Source organism: Saccoglossus kowalevskii, chromosome 19, assembly GCF_978046115.1.
Source record: "Saccoglossus kowalevskii chromosome 19, keSacKowa6.1, whole genome shotgun sequence".
NCBI classification, from domain to species: Eukaryota; Metazoa; Hemichordata; class Enteropneusta; family Harrimaniidae; genus Saccoglossus; species Saccoglossus kowalevskii.
Genome location: NC_140659.1, coordinates 13120618 through 13147197, shown reverse-complemented (window position 1 = coordinate 13147197; position 26580 = coordinate 13120618). Strand labels below are relative to the sequence as shown.

Below are 26580 nucleotides of genomic sequence, written 5' to 3'. Positions count from 1 at the left end.
GTAAGTGTTGTATGGGTCACTTTGAATACTATGCATCATGTAAGTGTTGTGTGGGTCACTTTGAACAATATCCATCATGTAAGTGTTGTATGGGTCACTTTGAATACTATGCATCATGTAAGTGTTGTGTGGGTCACTTTGAACAATATCCATCATGTAAGTGTTATATGGGTCACTTTGAACACTATCCATGATGTAAGTGTTGTGTGGGTCACTTTGAATATTATCCATGATGTAAGTGCTATGTGGGTCACTTTGAACACATATAAGTGTTATATGTTATGTCTATGTATGCATAAAGCTGACAACTAATCTAGAACATCACAAATTAGAATGTAGTTGTCTATAATATATTGTGTGATTCTTTTTTAGCTCTGCTGTCAACACAGTAGAGCTGTTCATATTACTGATTGTCCGTTACCGGTCGTCAACATTACAATTTCAACTTCTTGGAAACCGCATGTCAGAATGTTTTCAAATTTGATATGCAAATACCTTGGAAGGTTCTTTCTCAGATTTGTTCATTTCATGTCAAAATCTCAAATTTCTATTGTTGATAAATATTTTTGTCATTTTTGGTAAAAAGTGATATTTTCAACTACTTTGATATTACATATATAGGTACTATATGTGGACCTCTCTCAGATTTGTTCATGATTATATCTTTATTTTCTCTAATTTTGATGAATATATTTGTAATTTTTGGTAAAAAGTGATATTTTTGATTTCTTGTTAAAAACCACAAGTCTGATTGTTCTGATACTATACATATTGTTCATTTTCTAGTGATATCTTCAGTTCTTTAATTGAAATGTGCATTGCTAACAGCGGAGCTATCTCAGCCGACAGGCTGCTTGTTAAACACTCTCATAGCTATAGATACAGGACGTTACACCAAGGATTCACTATCCCTATTGCTAGCTATTTTACTTTCCCACTGGCACTAGATTTAGATATCCCTCTATGATACATCCACTGATGCCCTATAAAGTTGTGAACAATGTTATAAACGAAATCAACAGTTAACATAAATATTACAATATAGGTGAAAGTCACCCAACAAATTCAAGACCACACTGAGCCACAAGAAGTACGTAAACTCAAGAGAGGAGACTATTTTGGAGAAAGAGCATTATTGAGGTCAGTAAATCTCTGTTGTATTAAACCTTTTAGCACATTTGGTGCAACATTTTGCCTATCTTTGTATACCAAACGTTTTTTGGTTTGCCTCGTAATGAAGTGAATAGAAAGTCATAGAGTGGAAAAATGTCTGTCATTCGTTTTTCGACATTGAAATTGATGTCGTCACAAACTTTTCTTGCGGGCCCAATAACTCCAATATACAGATATAGTAGGTCTGTTTAGATTTTTGGTAATTTTTTGAAGTTGTATTAATATAATGTCTATTAGAAGACTAGTAGTGCAATGAGTGTGTTAAAACCTTTTCTTTGCAAGTGGATTTTCAAGAGATAAATTTCTAAAAACAAATTTTGTTTACTTATTTATTTTATCTGTTCTTTCGTTTGAAAGAGGAATTCTCTGATTTTCATTTTTTTTTTTTTTTTGCCTTTTCCAGCCTTTTCTTATTATGTCGCATTTTTGTTTGTAAATATTATCAATAGAGGGAGCCCTATTTGAACTATTCGTTCAATAACTTCAGTCAATTTAATAACAAATATTTGCTAGAACTGTTCCCTTGTTTCACCTTATTAAAAGAAAAGGGCTAAACCATTCATTATCATAAACCTTATATTGCTCGGCCTCATAACGCTATGGTAAGTGCGCCCTCGCATCAGGGCAATAATTTGCCGTATCACGTCCGAAACAAAACGCGTCATTCTAAATTACGTGATGTGTTTGAGGCCATACTGTGGTGAAATTGTAATTACACCTGTACGGTATATGATAAAAACTTTTATGGACTGGATACGACTGGATACAAATTAAAATTTCATTTTGTGAAAGATGACAAAAGTTTTGTTCCATTTCAGTGAAGATGTTCGCACAGCTAATGTCATAGCTGAAGGAGGAGGATGCGAGTGCCTTGTAATGGACAGATCGTAAGTAATATCTATATTTATGTTTCTTAATGATATTTTTGCTGCTCATAAAATTTCTTTATTAATACTTACATTGTGTAGGTGTGTGATGTTTTTGTTTTTATGGCCCAAACGTTGATGCAGTGTGTCTTCAGTATATACCGTACTCGACCGCGTTAGCGCCCAGGGGCCTCAACTCAGAAAATCACGATTTTGTAGGGGTGGGCGCTTACCCGAGCACCCCCCTCGAAAAAGAGTGCAAATGAAAATGTTGATTCATCAAGTGACAGATTACGTCTTTGAGGGAAAATCAAATTACTAAATTAGTTGCGTCGTCATTGATTTTCACAATGAAGAAACAGAAATGATCACAACAAATACGCACATTTTATTACAATATTAATTACGTACCACCATATTTTACAGAATTAAAAAAATTTGAGTCTGTTGGAACACAGTCAAAGTCAAAATTGTCATATTATTTCCACTGACGAAGTTGTTGGATCGTACGCAAACTCTCGATGAAAATCACTTTCCGCCATGATGCAATTGCAGATTTGACCTACAGCAGCGTCCTTTGACCTAATGGGTCAAGTTGGTTATTAACTAATCAGAATGCTGTGTTGTACTGACGCAATTCTTCAGAAATTCCCAAAGACTTTCCGGTAACGCAATGCGGAAGTGAATAATCAATGTCGAAGTACGGTCTGTTGGAATTGATTTCAGCGAATAAACGACATGGTTTTCCCAAAAAACTAGTAACTAGCTATTTTTGAGAGGTAAACTGAATATGGCATGAAATATTTATTGCATTTTACTTGTATTAACTGGTCATTGTTGAAGCGTAGTTTACGCAATATCGTGTTCTACGCATTCACAACATGTTCACAGCGATCGATATCCACGCTGTATCATATAAAAACGATTACCAAGATTCATTACGCAAGACCAAGTTTTAAATTAGTTGCATTTTGAAGGGGTGGGCGCTTTGCCGAATGTGACCCCAAATATAAAAATTGCGCAAAAGTGGGGGGTGGGCGCTTGCCCGGGCATGGGCGCTAACGCGGTCGAGTACAGTACGTTATCTTTCCCTCACATTGCCTTGTGTACATATAAACCACTCCTGCATCATTCTGAGGTAAAATTCCAAACAAATTCCCAAAAATTTACATTTTGTAAATTCAAATATAAAAACCATTGTGTTACATGATGATTAGGGCCACATATTCATTCGATTATCTCATGAAAGCTTACTTGTGTTATAAAGTTCATGACAAACAAATTTAATAAAACGATACACTTCAGCTTCGATAAACAGTAATTCAGTTATTAGTATAGGTAGAATGGCCATGTGACCAAAATGTTATCATTTTTTTACAGAAATTACACTTATTATTAAATTGTACATATAGTGCGCTTTATAAAATGACAGGATGAACATAAAATATGAAGTCATGTGTCGTGTTGTGTTGCTTTGTAAATATTGTAAAACGTTTAATTTTCACTGCTAGAAATTTTCATGACTTAAGGATTTTATGGCATTTCTAAAAATAAAAAATTTGTAAAATACAATGAAACTATGTGTTGTAGGTCTCCATAACACTTTTCACTGTTACAAAATTTTGTGATTTTTCACTGACTTCTGAAATTCTCGAAAATTCTAAGTTGTCCATTTTGTATTTATAATATTTTATGTGATGCATTGCTAACAACATTAGTTAACACAAATGCATCATGGGTAATATTTTGAGGCATTGTGTGCTCTAACACCTATTTCATTTGATATTTGACATCAGTGCATTCAAAGAGCTCATTGGTGCCTTAGATGAACTGCAGAAGAAAGATTATGGTGATAAACAAAGGGGTGCAACAAGGTACGTTGTCGTTATCTCTGTTTGTTTTCATTCTTAGTAACTACTCTCTTTCTTTGCAACACTGTGTTTTTTTTTTTAATTGCATATTGTTTTCTTGCTGCGGTATATAATAATATTTGGTCCACAGCTGAAATGTTATCAAATGTTTTGAAGGAAAGCTATTTTAAAGTTTGAACCCTAGAAATTTTCTCAGTTTTGGTCATAATAACAAAATATGAAGTTTGCCATTGATATGAGACATAAGTTGTCTGTGATGGAGACTATTATAACAAGCCCCCTTAAGTTAACAGTGAAGGAGACTATTATGACAAGGTCCCTTAGGTTAACAGTGATGGAGACTATTATGACATGACACCTTAAGTTGCCAGTGATTGAGACTATTATGACAAGCCCCTTAAGTTAACAGTGATGGAGACTATTATGGCATGACACCTTAAGTTGCTAGTGATGGAGACTATTATGACAAGGCCCCTTAAGTTAACAGTGATGGAGACTATTATGACAAGCCCCCTTAAGTTAACAGTGATGGAGACAAATAAATGTGACACTGCCATTGCTTTCAAAACGGCCGTCATTACTTGGGTTGTGCTCTCTCTGATATGTTCAGACATTCATTCCTCCATCAAGTTGTTATTAACATATTCTATGAAAATAGATCTGTGCAACATCACAATATAATAAACATTATACCTGATTCTTGATGCTCTGATATCCTGGTATTTTTTGGGGTTACATTCGCTATCAATAAGAAAACCCCCTAACAAATAAGCAGGTATTGTATGGCATATTAGAAATTATTAGTACCGTAAAATCTGTATTAGAAGCCGCATCCCTAATAGAAGTCTCATCCAGACTAATAAATGAGAACCAAAAAATCATCATTTCTCATATGTGTAGATGTTCTAATAGAAGCCGCATCTCCTCTGTTTCATTGTACCATTTTAATAGAAGCCGCAGTTTCTAATACAGATTTCACAGTATTATCAATATCCCAAGTGCCAGGATGTGTGACCTTTAGAGGTCATGGTCGGCCATATTGAATTGATTGATTCATAACAGTTTGTGTACATGTCTGTTATTTCTTCATTGCAGCAAATAAGCTACATATACTGATATACTCAGTTTGTAATATATGACTTGTATGCACGTTATTGTGGTCAACACCTGCAGTGTATGCATGCAGTCTACATGTATTATAGCATGAGTTGAATGGAATAGTTAGACATTGTCTGTATATTCTGTTTTGCTTAGATTATAGTGAATGAAACTTCAAGGAGATGACAGAAAAGAGAAACATTACAAAGTCGTTTGATAACCACCAACTCAAGCTTATTAAGCGGTGTTCTCAAATCTCAAAGTTCACTCAAAAAAATGAAGTGTAATATTTCATGCACAAGTAGGATCCTATGACCTCCCTCCTCTTACACAAAAAGATGATATTTTTACATAAAAACCATCTGTTTTTAATTCTATTTATGTGTTTATGTTCTATACCCATATAAGGTTTGCATGAATACACAGGCTAAAAACTATGCTAATTACAAATCGCTGTTCGCCACCTAGACAGAATGGCCTTTTACCCCTTCCACCAAACGAAGTAGGTTTTGTTTTGGTGAACTTTGACAGATTATTTGTCAACACCCCAACAACAATACTGGAAAAAAATGATCAATATTTACACATTTATCATCAAGAATCTTCTTTCTGTCTTCTTTATTTCGCCTTTGAATTTAAACTGTATTTGTCATTGACGTGAACTCAATTCTACCAACAGATTGAGTCAGATTGAGATCTCCTACTCTGCTAAGTAAGTGAAGGAGTGTTTCCAGACAAGCCTTATTTAATCAGTTTCCTGCAGTCATTATTATCAGCCCCTATGATTCAAACATTTTCTCAACAGCAGCCTTTTCTTCCTGATTATCCACACAATTGAACACTGGAGGGCGCAATTGAACACTGGAGGGCACACTTCATGCTTTTCTTAGTGTCAGCAGTAAACAATAATGAAATAGTCACTCTTCCACTAAAATCAAGTGTTTTTATTAAAACATGTGATAATTAATAGTTTAGAAAACTTTTGTTTCTCGTAGAAAAGTTCTCAATCATTTGTAATATTATTGTTTGCAATATGGATGCTAAGAATTTCAATTGTGCGCCCCCTAGTGGTGAAATAATTTTTTGTTTTTGTTTTTTTCCTTGCATATTCATTACCTGTTTGAACATGCCTCATTTCAATCAACTTAATATCTCTCAGTTGTGACATAAATGCATTAATATTTCTACTTTAGATATCATTAGAGATTACCATTGTACAGTGCCTGACAGTTTGGTTTTAGTTTAATCTTGTATGTTGCTTGTGGTGCATGTTCCATTGTTTGTTTTCAGTATCATTAGATCTAACATTTTCTTCAATGGGATAATAGCTTGAATCAAACTCGCTAGATTTTCTCTCATCATTCACGAAAAAAAAAATCAAATACGCATCAAAATCCCAACTCAAACCCAATTAAATTGTATATGCCCCCTTTAGATCACTAAGTCTTCTTAGGAGGGGCATGTAGAGTTTGAGTTAGGGTTAGAGGATGGGGGTACAGAGGAAACTCTTTCCTCAAATCTGTTATATGAATGTGTAAATTTGTGTAATTGTTCTAATTTAGTGATGAACATGAGAAAATCAACAAAACATGAACTGATACATTAGTTGAGCTAATATCCCTATGAAGCTGATCATACTGTGCTTTCTTACATGATAACTTCTGCAGGAATCCACTCATTCCGGGTGTCCTATATGCCACTAAATAAATTAATAAAAATAACAATTTTGTTGCTTGCTTGCTTTTTTGGTTCTCAGGATTAGTAATGAGATTAGCGATGCCCATAAAAATGTCAAGTAAGTCTAACCTCAAGCTAAGAACCTCTCTTTGTCTGCAGATTCTTCTAAAGTTAGTACCACTTGTAGTGACTTAGGGAGCCTTCTTTTCTGTCACTTCATATTGATTGGCTGAATGATGTCACTTGTTCAATGTATGTCAATCATGACACTGGATTTATGATTGGCTCAGATGTGTCAGGTGGTATGAAAGGACCAATTAGGTTCTTTGTCTAAGCCAAAGACTGAAAAGAATGTAACCTCTTATAGCTCTTTGCTAGGCTGCCTCGACTTATGCCTTGTTGATCAATTAGAAATATCTTTTTTATTTTAGCTTGCCTTGCTTTCTGCAGCTTTCTGAATTCTAATCTATGAATGGCCTGTTTTTTTTTTCTTTCAGCATCTCTATGTTTTGTCTTTATTTACTTATTATCTTATGACACTATCAACAAATTTTCTTGTTCTGTCACTACACATAAAAAGTATAATCATGATTCTCAGTATACTACAACTTTTTTGCAAACAATGTTTTCTACATTTGCATATGTATGTCATCTTCATAAATTTAAATATTCATATTATCATTAACTAATCATAATTCATTTATTTGTGTACATTAAATGAACATCTGGTTTAAGGTAAATAAGACACAATACAACAGCAAAATATTCACCAACTTACCCTTTCATTTTCAGCATTCCTTGATTTTCTTAAATTTTAGCAGAATTATAAATTTATGTTTGTAATCATGCAGTTTTCTTTATCAGTCTAACTGATTTTGTTGACACTGTTGTTTATTTTTCAGGTCCAGCCAAGGTTCACAGCAGGATATGCAGGATGTTGCTCGCAGTAAGGCCATTCATGATGAATTTGCTGGCTTACAACTTGAAGATCTGGAAATTGTAGCAACTCTTGGGATGGGTGGATTCGGCAGAGTTGAGCTGGTAATATTACTATTCAAATGAGTTGAATTTAAAGACGCAACCCTTGCGCTATGTTTGTTTTGTGATTTGATTCAAAATGGCTGACTGTATGGTTTGCCATATTAGATCTATTTGTACTATCATAATAGTATATGTTCTGATGTGTTGTTCTTTTCATTGACATTTGATAATTTTGACCCCCCCCCCTCAAAAAAAACACACACCAAAACTCAACATATAAATCACATCTGAACTATGTATATATTATGAGGTTATTACGAGGATATCGTAAAGTATGCACAAAGACAGTACAGTGGAAGTATTGACCAATGCGCATACTTTGAGGTATTCTCGTAATAACCTTATTATTATACATCTTTTCCTTTCAAGGATACATCATGGGAGTGTTGAAATCCCAAATGTTTAGAACAGAATCAGCAAACTTCTTTGTGTGGAGTCCGGTCAAACCCTGGTGGCAACCATGTATGTTTTTATTATTAGAGGACGCTTATGTGCGTAATCATTCCATATTTGGAATTCGTATTTCCTTATATGGTAGGATTAAAATACCCCGTAAAATACCGCAAAATTACGGCACGCTATAACTTATGCCGTTACGGTGACACATGTATAATAAATGTTTATATTAAAAAAAAATGTCATTGAATTGTGCATGTGTGCTATTTTTTTGTTTCTATAAAATGTTTGTGTTCTGAAATACAAAATGTGTGCATGACTTGTTGAATCATATAATACTGAGTTACCTTATCACAAGTGGTGGCAGTTATCAAATGGTAAAAATGTATTGGAATTACATTCTTTATAAAATATTAAAGTGATTTACAAATGGAAAAGTAAATTTACAATCTGTTAAGTCTACTATAGGGCAGTGTGTGTGTTATTTAATATCTTGTTAAAGTAAGAAATTCTGGACCTAACAATTTTTTTCAATCGTTTTGATACAAAAAAAAACTTAAGCCGAACAATTTTGTTGCGGCACTTTTGATGTTGTTTCTGACATGTTTCACTGTTGCAATATTAATTTGCATTCCGGTAATCACAGTTTTAATTTCCTTAAGATTAACTTTTTATCCTCGGCTTTGAACAGATTTGGATTGCACCAGGTCGTGCATATGCCCCTGTTGTCATATAATATAACCAGTTCTAACTAATTGTTAGGTAGAAAATACTTGACTATAATAACTAGAGTTATGGTCAATTTCAATTTTTCAAAAATAAAATGCAACCCAATTTGGTTAAACTTCATGAAAAGCTTAACATGGTCAACACTGAGGTTATAACACCAATATCTTAGTTATAATCCACCAATGCCCGAAAAATACCAGGATGTGTGACCTTTAGTGGGGTCATGCATAAAATACCAGGATGTGTGACCTTTAGTGGGGTCATGCATAAAATACCAGGATGGGTGACCTTTAGTGGGGTCATGCATAAAATACCAGGATGTGTGACCTTTAGTGGGGTCATGCATAAAATACCAGGATGTGTGACCTTTAGTAGGGTCATACATAAAATACCAGGATGTGTGACCTTTAGTGGTCATGCAATGGGTGTACCATATTTGCTGTATTAGAAGTGTATGCTTATGTAAAAGACCTGTTAAAAAGTATAAATTGATCAGTTTGGTTGATGTAAAATACTAAACAATTGGCTTGCAATAAAGTATTATATTGCAGCCGTATTAGAACATTGCCAGTATCTGTTGCTGCTAGTGATCTACTTTTGTTTGTATTTATTTCCTCACCTGAATACATTCACATTATAAAAACAATAACTCATTCATAACAAAACCATTTTTTTATTTCACTGACTTAATCATTCATATTTGTGTGACATTTAGGTTCAACTTTCTGGTGAGACAAAGAAGACATATGCCTTAAAGTGCTTGAAGAAGAAACACATTGTAGATACCAGGCAACAAGATCATATATTCTCAGAGAAAAAAATTATGATGGAAGCCAATTCCTATTTTATTGCCAAGTAAGTCTGGGTTTCTTGAAGTTGCAGCGGTTAGAGTAAGGGCCTGTGACGCATTCACCCAGGGTATTGTAGCATTGGCTTCCCTATTGAGGCTGACACACTCACCCAGGGTATAGTGGCTTTGGCCTTCCCATTCCTATTGAGTTTGACACACTCACCCAGCGTACAGTGGCTTTGGCCTTTCCATTGAGTCTCGCACACTCACCCAGGGAACAGTGGCTTTGGCCTTCCCATTGAGTCTGACACACTCACCCAGGGCACAGTGGTATTGGCCTTCCTATTGTGTCTGACACACTCACCCAGGGTACAATGGCTTTGGCCTCTCCATTGAGTCTGACACACTCACCCAGGGTACAGTGGCATTGGCCTTCCTATTGAGTTTTACACACACACTCACCCAGCGTACAGTGGCTTTGGCCTTTCCATTGAGTCTGACACACTCACCCAGGGTACAGTGGCTTTGGCCTTCCCATTGAGTCTGACACACTCACCCAGGGTACAGTGATATTGGCCTTCATATTGTGTCTGACACACTCACCCAGGGCACAGTGGCATTGGCCTCCCTATTGTGTCTGACACACTCACCCAGGGTACAGTGGCATTGACCTTCCCATTGAGTCTGACACACTCACCCAGGGTACAGTGGCATTGACCTTCCCATTGAGTCTGACACACTCACCCAGGGTACAGTGGCTTTGGCTTTCCCATTGAGTCTGACACACGTACTCACCCAGAATACAGTGGCTTTGGCCTCTCCATTGAGTCTGTCACACTCACCCAGGGTACAGTGGTATTGGCCTTCCTATTGAGTTTGACACACTCACCCAGGGTACAGTGACATTGGCCTCCCAATTGAGTTTGACACACACTCACCCAGGATACAATGGCTTTGACCTCTCCATTGAGTCTGTCACACTCATCCAGGGTACAGTGATATTGGCCTTCCTATTGAGTTTGACACACTCACACAGGGTACAGTGGTATTGGCCTTCCTATTGAGTTTGACACACACACACAGGGTACAGTGGCATTGGCCTTCCTATTGAGTCTGTCACACTCATCCAGGGTACAGTGATATTGGCCTTCCTATTGAGTTTGACACACTCACACATGGTACAGTGGCATTGGCTTTCCTATTGAGTTTGACACACTCACCCAGCATACAGTGGTATTGGCTTTCCTATTGAGTTTGACACACTCACCCAGGGTACAGTGGCATTGGCTTTCCTATTGAGTTTGACACACTCACCCAGGGTATAGTGGCTTTGGCCTTCCTATTGAGTTTGACACACACACACAGGGTACAGTGGCATTGGCCTTCCTATTGAGTCTGTCACACTCATCCAGGGTACAGTGATATTGGCCTTCCTATTGAGTTTGACACACTCACACAGGGTACAGTGGTATTGGCCTTCCTATTGAGTTTGACACACACACACAGGGTACAGTGGCATTGGCCTTCCTATTGAGTTTGACACACTCACACATGGTACAGTGGCATTGGCTTTCCTATTGAGTTTGACACACTCACACAGGGTACAGTGGTATTGGCTTTCCTATTGAGTTTGACACACTCACACATGGTACAGTGGCATTGGCTTTCCTATTGAGTTTGACACACTCACACAGGGTATGGTGGCATTGGCCTCTCCATTGAGTTTGACACACTCACACAGGGTATGGTGGCATTGGCCTCTCCATTGAGTTTGACACACTCACACATGGTACAGTGGTATTGGCTTTCCTATTGAGTTTGACACACTCACACATGGTACAGTGGCATTGGCTTTCCTATTGGGTTTGACACACTCACACAGGGTATGGTGGCATTGGCCTCTCCATTGAGTTTGACACACTCACACAGGGTATGGTGGCATTGGCTTTCCTATTGAGTTTGACACACTCACACATGGTACAGTGGCATTGGCTTTCCTATTGAGTTTGACACACTCACACAGGGTATGGTGGCATTGGCCTCTCCATTGAGTTTGACACACTCACACAGGGTACAGTGGTATTGGCCTTCCTATTGAGTTTGACACACTCACCCAGGGTACAGTGGTATTGGCTTTCCTATTGAGTTTGACACACTCACACAGGGTATGGTGGCATTGGCCTCTCCATTGAGTTTGACACACTCACACAGGGTACAGTGGTATTGGCCTTCCTATTGAGTTTGACACACTCACCCAGGGTACAGTGGTATTGGCTTTCCTATTGAGTTTGACACACTCGCACATGGTACAGTGGCATTGGCTTTCCTATTGAGTTTGACACACTCACACAGGGTATGGTGGCATTGGCCTCTCCATTGAGTTTGACACACTCACACAGGGTACAGTGGTATTGGCCTTCCTATTGAGTTTGACACACACACACAGGGTACAGTGGTATTGGCTTTCCTATTGAGTTTGACACACTCACACAGGGTATGGTGGCATTGGCCTCTCCATTGAGTTTGACACACTCACACATGGTACAGTGGCATTGACCTTCCCATTGAGTCTGACACACTCACCCAGGGTATAGTGGCTTTGGCCTTCCCATTCCTATTGAGTTTGACACACTCACCCAGCATACAGTGGCTTTGGCCTTTCCATTGAGTCTGACACACTCACCCAGGGTACAATGGCTTTGGCCTCTCCATTGAGTTTGACACACTCACACAGGGTATGGTGGCATTGGCTTTCCTATTGAGTTTGACACACTCACACAGGGTATGGTGGCATTGGCCTCTCCATTGAGTTTGACACACTCACACAGGGTACAGTGGTATTGGCCTTCCTATTGAGTTTGACACACTCACACAGGGTACAGTGGCATTGGCCTCCCAATTGAGTTTGACACACTCACACAGGGTATGGTGGCATTGGCCTCTCCATTGAGTTTGACACACTCACACATGGTACAGTGGCATTGACCTTCCCATTGAGTCTGACACACTCACCCAGGGTATAGTGGCTTTGGCCTTCCCATTCCTATTGAGTTTGACACACTCACCCAGCATACAGTGGCTTTGGCATTTCCATTGAGTCTGGACACACTCACCCAGGGTACAGTGGCATTGGCCTTCCTATTGAGTTTGACACACTCACCCAGCGTACAGTGGCATTGGCCTCTCCATTGAGTCTGACACACTCACCCAGCGTACAGTGGCATTGGCCTCTCCATTGAGTTTGACACACTCACACAGGGTACAGTGGTATTGGCCTTCCTATTGAGTTTGACACACTCACCCAGCATACAGTGGTATTGGCTTTCCTATTGAGTTTGACACACTCACACATGGTACAGTGGCATTGGCTTTCCTATTGAGTTTGACACACTCACCCAGGGTATAGTGGCTTTGGCCTTCCTATTGAGTTTGACACACACACACAGGGTACAGTGGCATTGGCCTTCCTATTGAGTCTGTCACACTCATCCAGGGTACAGTGATATTGGCCTTCCTATTGAGTTTGACACACTCACACAGGGTACAGTGGTATTGGCCTTCCTATTGAGTTTGACACACACACACAGGGTACAGTGGTATTGGCTTTCCTATTGAGTTTGACACACTCATCCAGGGTACAGTGATATTGGCTTTCCTATTGAGTTTGACACACTCACACATGGTACAGTGGCATTGGCCTTCCTATTGAGTCTGACACACTCACCTAGGGTACAGTGGCATTGGCCTTCCTATTGAGTTTGACACACTCACCCAGCATACAGTGGTATTGGCTTTCCTATTGAGTTTGACACACTCACACAGGGTATGGTGGCATTGGCCTCTCCATTGAGTTTGACACACTCACACAGGGTACAGTGGTATTGGCCTTCCTATTGAGTTTGACACACTCACCCAGGGTACAGTGGTATTGGCTTTCCTATTGAGTTTGACACACTCACACATGGTACAGTGGCATTGGCTTTCCTATTGAGTTTGACACACTCACACAGGGTATGGTGGCATTGGCCTCTCCATTGAGTTTGACACACTCACACAGGGTACAGTGGTATTGGCCTTCCTATTGAGTTTGACACACACACACAGGGTACAGTGGTATTGGCTTTCCTATTGAGTTTGACACACTCACACAGGGTATGGTGGCATTGGCCTCTCCATTGAGTTTGACACACTCACACATGGTACAGTGGCATTGACCTTCCCATTGAGTCTGACACACTCACCCAGGGTATAGTGGCTTTGGCCTTCCCATTCCTATTGAGTTTGACACACTCACCCAGCATACAGTGGCTTTGGCCTTTCCATTGAGTCTGACACACTCACCCAGGGTACAATGGCTTTGGCCTCTCCATTGAGTTTGACACACTCACACAGGGTATGGTGGCATTGGCTTTCCTATTGAGTTTGACACACTCACCCAGCGTACAGTGGCATTGGCCTCTCCATTGAGTCTGACACACTCACCCAGCGTACAGTGGCATTGGCCTTCCTATTGAGTTTGACACACTCACACAGGGTACAGTGGTATTGGCCTTCCTATTGAGTTTGACACACACACGCACACAGGGTACAGTGGTATTGGCTTTCCTATTGAGTTTGACACACTCACACAGGGTATGGTGGCATTGGCCTCTCCATTGAGTTTGACACACTCACACATGGTACAGTGGCATTGACCTTCCCATTGAGTCTGACACACTCACCCAGGGTATAGTGGCTTTGGCCTTCCCATTCCTATTGAGTTTGACACACTCACCCAGCATACAGTGGCTTTGGCCTTTCCATTGAGTCTGGACACACTCACCCAGGGTACAATGGCTTTGGCCTCTCCATTGAGTCTGACACACTCACCCAGGGTACAGTGGTATTGGCCTTCCTATTGAGTCTGTCACACTCACCCAGGGTACAGTGGTATTGGCCTTCCTATTGAGTTTGACACACTCACCCAGGGTACAGTGCCATTGGCCTCCCAATTGAGTTTGACACACACTCACCCAGGGTACAATGGCTTTGGCCTCTCCATTGAGTTTGACACACTCACACAGGGTACAGTGGTATTGGCCTTCCTATTGAGTTTGACACACTCACCCAGGGTACAGTGCCATTGGCCTCCCAATTGAGTTTGACACACACTCACCCAGGGTACAATGGCTTTGGCCTCTCCATTGAGTTTGACACACTCACACAGGGTACAGTGATATTGGCCTTCCTATTGAGTTTGACACACTCACCCAGGGTACAGTGCCATTGGCCTCCCAATTGAGTTTGACACACACTCACCCAGGGTACAATGGCTTTGGCCTCTCCATTGAGTTTGACACACTCACACATGGTACAGTGGTATTGGCTTTCCTATTGAGTTTGACACACACACACACAGGGTACAGTGGTATTGGCTTTCCTATTGAGTTTGACACACTCACACAGGGTATGGTGGCATTGGCCTCTCCATTGAGTTTGACACACTCACACATGGTACAGTGGCATTGACCTTCCCATTGAGTCTGACACACTCACCCAGGGTATAGTGGCTTTGGCCTTCCCATTCCTATTGAGTTTGACACACTCACCCAGCATACAGTGGCTTTGGCCTTTCCATTGAGTCTGACACACTCACCCAGGGTACAATGGCTTTGGCCTCTCCATTGAGTCTGACACACTCACCCAGGGTACAGTGGCATTGGCCTTCCTATTGAGTTTGACACACTCACCCAGCGTACAGTGGCATTGGCCTCTCCATTGAGTCTGACACACTCACCCAGGGTACAGTGGCTTTGGCCTTCCCATTGAGTCTGACACACTCACCCAGGGTACAGTGGTATTGGCCTTCCTATTGTGTCTGACACACTCACCCAGGGCACAGTGGCATTGGCCTCCCTATTGTGTCTGACACACTCACCCAGGGTACAGTGGCATTGACCTTCCCATTGAGTCTGACTCAATCACCCAGGGTACAGTGGTATTGGCCTTCCTATGGAGTTTGACACACTCAACCAGGGTACAGTGGCATTGGCCTTCCTATTGAGTCTGACACACTCGCCCAGGGTACAGTGGTATTGGCCTTCCTATTGAGTTTGACACACTCAACCAGGGTACAGTGGCATTGGCCTTCCTATTGAGTTTGACACTCAACCAGGGTACAGTGGCATTGGCCTTCCTATTGAGTCTGTCACACTCACCCAGGGTACAGTGGTATTGGCCTTCCTATTGAGTTTGACACACTCACCCAGGGTACAGTGGCATTGGCCTCCCAATTGAGTTTGACACACACTCACCCAGGGTACAATGGCTTTGGCCTCTCCATTGAGTCTGACACACTCACCCAGGGTACAGTGGCATTGGCCTCCCTATTGTGTCTGACACACTCACCCAGGGTACAGTGGCATTGGCCTCCCTATTGTGTCTGACACACTCACCCAGGGTACAGTGGCATTGACCTTCCCATTGAGTCTGACACACTCACCCAGGGTACAGTGGCTTTGGCCTCTCCATTGAATCTGTCACACTCACACAGGGTACAGTGGTATTGGCCTTTCTATTGAGTTTGACACACTCACCCAGGGTACAGTAGCACTGGCCTTCCTATTGAGTTTGACACACTCACCCAGGGTACAATGGCTTTGGCCTCTCCATTGAGTCTGTCACACTCACCCAGGGTACAGTGGTATTGGCCTTCCAATTGAGTTTGACACACTCACCCAGGATACAATGGCTTTGGCCTCTCCATTGAGTCTGTCACACTCACCCAGGGTACAGTGGTATTGGCCTTCCTATTGAGTTTGACACACTCACCCAGGGTACATGCAGTGGCATTGGCCTCCCAATTGACTTTGACACACTCACCCAGGATACAATGGCATTGGCCTCTCCATTGAGTCTGTCACATTCACCCAGGGTACAGTGGCATTGGCCTTCCTATTGAGTTTGACACACTCATACATGGTACAGTGTTATTGGCCTCCCTATTGTGTCTGACTGTCTGGCCTTTCCATTGAGTCTGTCACACTCACCCAGGGTACAGTGGTATTGGCCTTCCTATTGAGTTTGACACACTCACCCAGGGTACATGCAGTGGCATTGGCCTCCCAATTGAGTTTGACACACTCACCCAGGGTACATGCAGTGGCATTGGCCTCCCAATTGAGTTTGACACACTCAACCAGGATACAATGGCTTTGGCTTCTCCATTGAGTCTGTCACATTCACCCAGGGTACAGTGGCATTGACCTTCCTATTGAGTTTGACACACTCACACATGGTACAGTGGTATTGGCCTTCATATTGTGTCTGACACACTCACCCAGGGCACAGTGGCATTGGCCTCCCTATTGTGTCTGACACACTCACCCAGGGTACAGTGGCATTGACCTTCCCATTGAGTCTGACACACTCACCCAGGGTACAGTGGCATTGACCTTCCCATTGAGTCTGACACACTCACCCAGGGTACAGTGGCTTTGGCTTTCCCATTGAGTCTGACACACGTACTCACCCAGAATACAGTGGCTTTGGCCTCTCCATTGAGTCTGTCACACTCACCCAGGGTACAGTGGTATTGGCCTTCCTATTGAGTTTGACACACTCACCCAGGGTACAGTGACATTGGCCTCCCAATTGAGTTTGACACACACTCACCCAGGATACAATGGCTTTGACCTCTCCATTGAGTCTGTCACACTCATCCAGGGTACAGTGATATTGGCCTTCCTATTGAGTTTGACACACTCACACAGGGTACAGTGGTATTGGCCTTCCTATTGAGTTTGACACACACACACAGGGTACAGTGGCATTGGCCTTCCTATTGAGTCTGTCACACTCATCCAGGGTACAGTGATATTGGCCTTCCTATTGAGTTTGACACACTCACACATGGTACAGTGGCATTGGCTTTCCTATTGAGTTTGACACACTCACCCAGCATACAGTGGTATTGGCTTTCCTATTGAGTTTGACACACTCACCCAGGGTACAGTGGCATTGGCTTTCCTATTGAGTTTGACACACTCACCCAGGGTATAGTGGCTTTGGCCTTCCTATTGAGTTTGACACACACACACAGGGTACAGTGGCATTGGCCTTCCTATTGAGTCTGTCACACTCATCCAGGGTACAGTGATATTGGCCTTCCTATTGAGTTTGACACACTCACACAGGGTACAGTGGTATTGGCCTTCCTATTGAGTTTGACACACACACACAGGGTACAGTGGCATTGGCCTTCCTATTGAGTCTGTCACACTCATCCAGGGTACAGTGATATTGGCCTTCCTATTGAGTTTGACACACTCACACATGGTACAGTGGCATTGGCTTTCCTATTGAGTTTGACACACTCACACAGGGTACAGTGGTATTGGCTTTCCTATTGAGTTTGACACACACACACAGGGTACAGTGGCATTGGCCTTCCTATTGAGTCTGTCACACTCATCCAGGGTACAGTGATATTGGCCTTCCTATTGAGTTTGACACACTCACACATGGTACAGTGGCATTGGCTTTCCTATTGAGTTTGACACACTCACACAGGGTACAGTGGTATTGGCTTTCCTATTGAGTTTGACACACTCACACATGGTACAGTGGCATTGGCTTTCCTATTGAGTTTGACACACTCACACAGGGTATGGTGGCATTGGCCTCTCCATTGAGTTTGACACACTCACACAGGGTATGGTGGCATTGGCCTCTCCATTGAGTTTGACACACTCACACATGGTACAGTGGTATTGGCTTTCCTATTGAGTTTGACACACTCACACATGGTACAGTGGCATTGGCTTTCCTATTGGGTTTGACACACTCACACAGGGTATGGTGGCATTGGCCTCTCCATTGAGTTTGACACACTCACACAGGGTATGGTGGCATTGGCTTTCCTATTGAGTTTGACACACTCACACATGGTACAGTGGCATTGGCTTTCCTATTGAGTTTGACACACTCACACAGGGTATGGTGGCATTGGCCTCTCCATTGAGTTTGACACACTCACACAGGGTACAGTGGTATTGGCCTTCCTATTGAGTTTGACACACTCACCCAGGGTACAGTGGTATTGGCTTTCCTATTGAGTTTGACACACTCACACAGGGTATGGTGGCATTGGCCTCTCCATTGAGTTTGACACACTCACACAGGGTACAGTGGTATTGGCCTTCCTATTGAGTTTGACACACTCACCCAGGGTACAGTGGTATTGGCTTTCCTATTGAGTTTGACACACTCGCACATGGTACAGTGGCATTGGCTTTCCTATTGAGTTTGACACACTCACACAGGGTATGGTGGCATTGGCCTCTCCATTGAGTTTGACACACTCACACAGGGTACAGTGGTATTGGCCTTCCTATTGAGTTTGACACACACACACAGGGTACAGTGGTATTGGCTTTCCTATTGAGTTTGACACACTCACACAGGGTATGGTGGCATTGGCCTCTCCATTGAGTTTGACACACTCACACATGGTACAGTGGCATTGACCTTCCCATTGAGTCTGACACACTCACCCAGGGTATAGTGGCTTTGGCCTTCCCATTCCTATTGAGTTTGACACACTCACCCAGCATACAGTGGCTTTGGCCTTTCCATTGAGTCTGACACACTCACCCAGGGTACAATGGCTTTGGCCTCTCCATTGAGTTTGACACACTCACACAGGGTATGGTGGCATTGGCTTTCCTATTGAGTTTGACACACTCACACAGGGTATGGTGGCATTGGCCTCTCCATTGAGTTTGACACACTCACACAGGGTACAGTGGTATTGGCCTTCCTATTGAGTTTGACACACTCACACAGGGTACAGTGGCATTGGCCTCCCAATTGAGTTTGACACACTCACACAGGGTATGGTGGCATTGGCCTCTCCATTGAGTTTGACACACTCACACATGGTACAGTGGCATTGACCTTCCCATTGAGTCTGACACACTCACCCAGGGTATAGTGGCTTTGGCCTTCCCATTCCTATTGAGTTTGACACACTCACCCAGCATACAGTGGCTTTGGCATTTCCATTGAGTCTGGACACACTCACCCAGGGTACAGTGGCATTGGCCTTCCTATTGAGTTTGACACACTCACCCAGCGTACAGTGGCATTGGCCTCTCCATTGAGTCTGACACACTCACCCAGCGTACAGTGGCATTGGCCTCTCCATTGAGTTTGACACACTCACACAGGGTACAGTGGTATTGGCCTTCCTATTGAGTTTGACACACTCACCCAGCATACAGTGGTATTGGCTTTCCTATTGAGTTTGACACACTCACACATGGTACAGTGGCATTGGCTTTCCTATTGAGTTTGACACACTCACCCAGGGTATAGTGGCTTTGGCCTTCCTATTGAGTTTGACACACACACACAGGGTACAGTGGCATTGGCCTTCCTATTGAGTCTGTCACACTCATCCAGGGTACAGTGATATTGGCCTTCCTATTGAGTTTGACACACTCACACAGGGTACAGTGGTATTGGCCTTCCTATTGAGTTTGACACACACACACAGGGTACAGTGGTATTGGCTTTCCTATTGAGTTTGACACACTCATCCAGGGTACAGTGATATTGGCTTTCCTATTGAGTTTGACACACTCACACATGGTACAGTGGCATTGGCCTTCCTATTGAGTCTGACACACTCACCTAGGGTACAGTGGCATTGGCCTTCCTATTGAGTTTGACACACACACACAGGGTACAGTGGCATTGGCCTTCCTATTGAGTCTGTCACACTCATCCAGGGTACAGTGATATTGGCCTTCCTATTGAGTTTGACACACTCACACATGGTACAGTGGCATTGGCTTTCCTATTGAGTTTGACACACTCACACAGGGTACAGTGGTATTGGCTTTCCTATTGAGTTTGACACACTCACACATGGTACAGTGGCATTGGCTTTCCTATTGAGTTTGACACACTCACACAGGGTATGGTGGCATTGGCCTCTCCATTGAGTTTGACACACTCACACAGGGTATGGTGGCATTGGCCTCTCCATTGAGTTTGACACACTCACACATGGTACAGTGGTATTGGCTTTCCTATTGAGTTTGACACACTCACACATGGTACAGTGGCATTGGCTTTCCTATTGGGTTTGACACACTCACACAGGGTATGGTGGCATTGGCCTCTCCATTGAGTTTGACACACTCACACAGGGTATGGTGGCATTGGCTTTCCTATTGAGTTTGACACACTCACACATGGTACAGTGGCATTGGCTTTCCTATTGAGTTTGACACACTCACACAGGGTATGGTGGCATTGGCCTCTCCATTGAGTTTGACACACTCACACAGGGTACAGTGGTATTGGCCTTCCTATTGAGTTTGACACACTCACCCAGGGTACAGTGGTATTGGCTTTCCTATTGAGTTTGACACACTCACACAGGGTATGGTGGCATTGGCCTCTCCATTGAGTTTGACACACTCACACAGGGTACAGTGGTATTGGCCTTCCTATTGAGTTTGACACACTCACCCAGGGTACAGTGGTATTGGCTTTCCTATTGAGTTTGACACACTCGCACATGGTACAGTGGCATTGGCTTTCCTATTGAGTTTGACACACTCACACAGGGTATGGTGGCATTGGCCTCTCCATTGAGTTTGACACACTCACACAGGGTACAGTGGTATTGGCCTTCCTATTGAGTTTGACACACACACACAGGGTACAGTGGTATTGGCTTTCCTATTGAGTTTGACACACTCACACAGGGTATGGTGGCATTGGCCTCTCCATTGAGTTTGACACACTCACACATGGTACAGTGGCATTGACCTTCCCATTGAGTCTGACACACTCACCCAGGGTATAGTGGCTTTGGCCTTCCCATTCCTATTGAGTTTGACACACTCACCCAGCATACAGTGGCTTTGGCCTTTCCATTGAGTCTGACACACTCACCCAGGGTACAATGGCTTTGGCCTCTCCATTGAGTTTGACACACTCACACAGGGTATGGTGGCATTGGCTTTCCTATTGAGTTTGACACACTCACACAGGGTATGGTGGCATTGGCCTCTCCATTGAGTTTGACACACTCACACAGGGTACAGTGGTATTGGCCTTCCTATTGAGTTTGACACACTCACACAGGGTACAGTGGCATTGGCCTCCCAATTGAGTTTGACACACTCACACAGGGTATGGTGGCATTGGCCTCTCCATTGAGTTTGACACACTCACACATGGTACAGTGGCATTGACCTTCCCATTGAGTCTGACACACTCACCCAGGGTATAGTGGCTTTGGCCTTCCCATTCCTATTGAGTTTGACACACTCACCCAGCATACAGTGGCTTTGGCATTTCCATTGAGTCTGGACACACTCACCCAGGGTACAGTGGCATTGGCCTTCCTATTGAGTTTGACACACTCACCCAGCGTACAGTGGCATTGGCCTCTCCATTGAGTCTGACACACTCACCCAGCGTACAGTGGCATTGGCCTCTCCATTGAGTTTGACACACTCACACAGGGTACAGTGGTATTGGCCTTCCTATTGAGTTTGACACACTCACCCAGCATACAGTGGTATTGGCTTTCCTATTGAGTTTGACACACTCACACATGGTACAGTGGCATTGGCTTTCCTATTGAGTTTGACACACTCACCCAGGGTATAGTGGCTTTGGCCTTCCTATTGAGTTTGACACACACACACAGGGTACAGTGGCATTGGCCTTCCTATTGAGTCTGTCACACTCATCCAGGGTACAGTGATATTGGCCTTCCTATTGAGTTTGACACACTCACACAGGGTACAGTGGTATTGGCCTTCCTATTGAGTTTGACACACACACACAGGGTACAGTGGTATTGGCTTTCCTATTGAGTTTGACACACTCATCCAGGGTACAGTGATATTGGCTTTCCTATTGAGTTTGACACACTCACACATGGTACAGTGGCATTGGCCTTCCTATTGAGTCTGACACACTCACCTAGGGTACAGTGGCATTGGCCTTCCTATTGAGTTTGACACACTCACCCAGCATACAGTGGTATTGGCTTTCCTATTGAGTTTGACACACTCACACAGGGTATGGTGGCATTGGCCTCTCCATTGAGTTTGACACACTCACACAGGGTACAGTGGTATTGGCCTTCCTATTGAGTTTGACACACTCACCCAGGGTACAGTGGTATTGGCTTTCCTATTGAGTTTGACACACTCACACATGGTACAGTGGCATTGGCTTTCCTATTGAGTTTGACACACTCACACAGGGTATGGTGGCATTGGCCTCTCCATTGAGTTTGACACACTCACACAGGGTACAGTGGTATTGGCCTTCCTATTGAGTTTGACACACACACACAGGGTACAGTGGTATTGGCTTTCCTATTGAGTTTGACACACTCACACAGGGTATGGTGGCATTGGCCTCTCCATTGAGTTTGACACACTCACACATGGTACAGTGGCATTGACCTTCCCATTGAGTCTGACACACTCACCCAGGGTATAGTGGCTTTGGCCTTCCCATTCCTATTGAGTTTGACACACTCACCCAGCATACAGTGGCTTTGGCCTTTCCATTGAGTCTGACACACTCACCCAGGGTACAATGGCTTTGGCCTCTCCATTGAGTTTGACACACTCACACAGGGTATGGTGGCATTGGCTTTCCTATTGAGTTTGACACACTCACCCAGCGTACAGTGGCATTGGCCTCTCCATTGAGTCTGACACACTCACCCAGCGTACAGTGGCATTGGCCTTCCTATTGAGTTTGACACACTCACACAGGGTACAGTGGTATTGGCCTTCCTATTGAGTTTGACACACACACGCACACAGGGTACAGTGGTATTGGCTTTCCTATTGAGTTTGACACACTCACACAGGGTATGGTGGCATTGGCCTCTCCATTGAGTTTGACACACTCACACATGGTACAGTGGCATTGACCTTCCCATTGAGTCTGACACACTCACCCAGGGTATAGTGGCTTTGGCCTTCCCATTCCTATTGAGTTTGACACACTCACCCAGGGTATAGTGGCTTTGGCCTTCCCATTCCTATTGAGTTTGACACACTCACCCAGCATACAGTGGCTTTGGCCTTTCCATTGAGTCTGGACACACTCACCCAGGGTACAATGGCTTTGGCCTCTCCATTGAGTCTGACACACTCACCCAGGGTACAGTGGCATTGGCCTTCCTATTGAGTTTGACACACTCACCCAGCGTACAGTGGCATTGGCCTCTCCATTGAGTCTGACACACTCACCCAGGGTACAGTGGCTTTGGCCTTCCCATTGAGTCTGACACACTCACCCAGGGTACAGTGGTATTGGCCTTCCTATTGTGTCTGACACACTCACCCAGGGCACAGTGGCATTGGCCTCCCTATTGTGTCTGACACACTCACCCAGGGTACAGTGGCATTGACCTTCCCATTGAGTCTGACTCAATCACCCAGGGTACAGTGGTATTGGCCTTCCTATTGAGTCTGTCACACTCACCCAGGGTACAGTGGTATTGGCCTTCCTATTGAGTTTGACACACTCACCCAGGGTACAGTGCCATTGGCCTCCCAATTGAGTTTGACACACACTCACCCAGGGTACAATGGCTTTGGCCTCTCCATTGAGTTTGACACACTCACACAGGGTACAGTGGTATTGGCCTTCCTATTGAGTTTGACACACTCACCCAGGGTACAGTGCCATTGGCCTCCCAATTGAGTTTGACACACACTCACCCAGGGTACAATGGCTTTGGCCTCTCCATTGAGTTTGACACACTCACACAGGGTACAGTGATATTGGCCTTCCTATTGAGTTTGACACACTCACCCAGGGTACAGTGCCATTGGCCTCCCAATTGAGTTTGACACACACTCACCCAGGGTACAATGGCTTTGGCCTCTCCATTGAGTTTGACACACTCACACATGGTACAGTGGTATTGGCTTTCCTATTGAGTTTGACACACACACACACAGGGTACAGTGGTATTGGCTTTCCTATTGAGTTTGACACACTCACACAGGGTATGGTGGCATTGGCCTCTCCATTGAGTTTGACACACTCACACATGGTACAGTGGCATTGACCTTCCCATTGAGTCTGACACACTCACCCAGGGTATAGTGGCTTTGGCCTTCCCATTCCTATTGAGTTTGACACACTCACCCAGCATACAGTGGCTTTGGCCTTTCCATTGAGTCTGACACACTCACCCAGGGTACAATGGCTTTGGCCTCTCCATTGAGTCTGACACACTCACCCAGGGTACAGTGGCATTGGCCTTCCTATTGAGTTTGACACACTCACCCAGCGTACAGTGGCATTGGCCTCTCCATTGAGTCTGACACACTCACCCAGGGTACAGTGGCTTTGGCCTTCCCATTGAGTCTGACACACTCACCCAGGGTACAGTGGTATTGGCCTTCCTATTGTGTCTGACACACTCACCCAGGGCACAGTGGCATTGGCCTCCCTATTGTGTCTGACACACTCACCCAGGGTACAGTGGCATTGACCTTCCCATTGAGTCTGACTCAATCACCCAGGGTACAGTGGTATTGGCCTTCCTATGGAGTTTGACACACTCAACCAGGGTACAGTGGCATTGGCCTTCCTATTGAGTCTGACACACTCGCCCAGGGTACAGTGGTATTGGCCTTCCTATTGAGTTTGACACACTCAACCAGGGTACAGTGGCATTGGCCTTCCTATTGAGTTTGACACTCAACCAGGGTACAGTGGCATTGGCCTTCCTATTGAGTCTGTCACACTCACCCAGGGTACAGTGGTATTGGCCTTCCTATTGAGTTTGACACACTCACCCAGGGTACAGTGGCATTGGCCTCCCAATTGAGTTTGACACACACTCACCCAGGGTACAATGGCTTTGGCCTCTCCATTGAGTCTGACACACTCACCCAGGGTACAGTGGCATTGGCCTCCCTATTGTGTCTGACACACTCACCCAGGGTACAGTGGCATTGGCCTCCCTATTGTGTCTGACACACTCACCCAGGGTACAGTGGCATTGACCTTCCCATTGAGTCTGACACACTCACCCAGGGTACAGTGGCTTTGGCCTCTCCATTGAATCTGTCACACTCACACAGGGTACAGTGGTATTGGCCTTTCTATTGAGTTTGACACACTCACCCAGGGTACAGTAGCACTGGCCTTCCTATTGAGTTTGACACACTCACCCAGGGTACAATGGCTTTGGCCTCTCCATTGAGTCTGTCACACTCACCCAGGGTACAGTGGTATTGGCCTTCCAATTGAGTTTGACACACTCACCCAGGATACAATGGCTTTGGCCTCTCCATTGAGTCTGTCACACTCACCCAGGGTACAGTGGTATTGGCCTTCCTATTGAGTTTGACACACTCACCCAGGGTACATGCAGTGGCATTGGCCTCCCAATTGACTTTGACACACTCACCCAGGATACAATGGCATTGGCCTCTCCATTGAGTCTGTCACATTCACCCAGGGTACAGTGGCATTGGCCTTCCTATTGAGTTTGACACACTCATACATGGTACAGTGTTATTGGCCTCCCTATTGTGTCTGACTGTCTGGCCTTTCCATTGAGTCTGTCACACTCACCCAGGGTACAGTGGTATTGGCCTTCCTATTGAGTTTGACACACTCACCCAGGGTACATGCAGTGGCATTGGCCTCCCAATTGAGTTTGACACACTCACCCAGGGTACATGCAGTGGCATTGGCCTCCCAATTGAGTTTGACACACTCAACCAGGATACAATGGCTTTGGCTTCTCCATTGAGTCTGTCACATTCACCCAGGGTACAGTGGCATTGACCTTCCTATTGAGTTTGACACACTCACACATGGTACAGTGGTATTGGCCTTTCCATTGAGTTTGACACACTCAACCAGGGTACAGTGGCATTGG

The 26580-nt window shown here is 43.7% G+C and overlaps 1 protein-coding gene across 1 annotated transcript in view; it reads left to right on the top strand.

Moving 5' to 3' along the window:
* Positions 1 to 26580, top strand: part of LOC100374103 (cGMP-dependent protein kinase 1-like) — a 149538-nt gene that overhangs the window by 102099 nt on the left and 20859 nt on the right. The window contains exons 8-13 of the mRNA XM_085494121.1: positions 1046 to 1140; positions 1992 to 2060; positions 3836 to 3913; positions 6765 to 6803; positions 7588 to 7726; positions 9567 to 9706. Of these exons, the coding sequence (XP_085350247.1) occupies positions 1046 to 1140; positions 1992 to 2060; positions 3836 to 3913; positions 6765 to 6803; positions 7588 to 7726; positions 9567 to 9706 (560 nt within the window). The remainder of the gene's footprint in view (positions 1 to 1045; positions 1141 to 1991; positions 2061 to 3835; positions 3914 to 6764; positions 6804 to 7587; positions 7727 to 9566; positions 9707 to 26580) is intronic.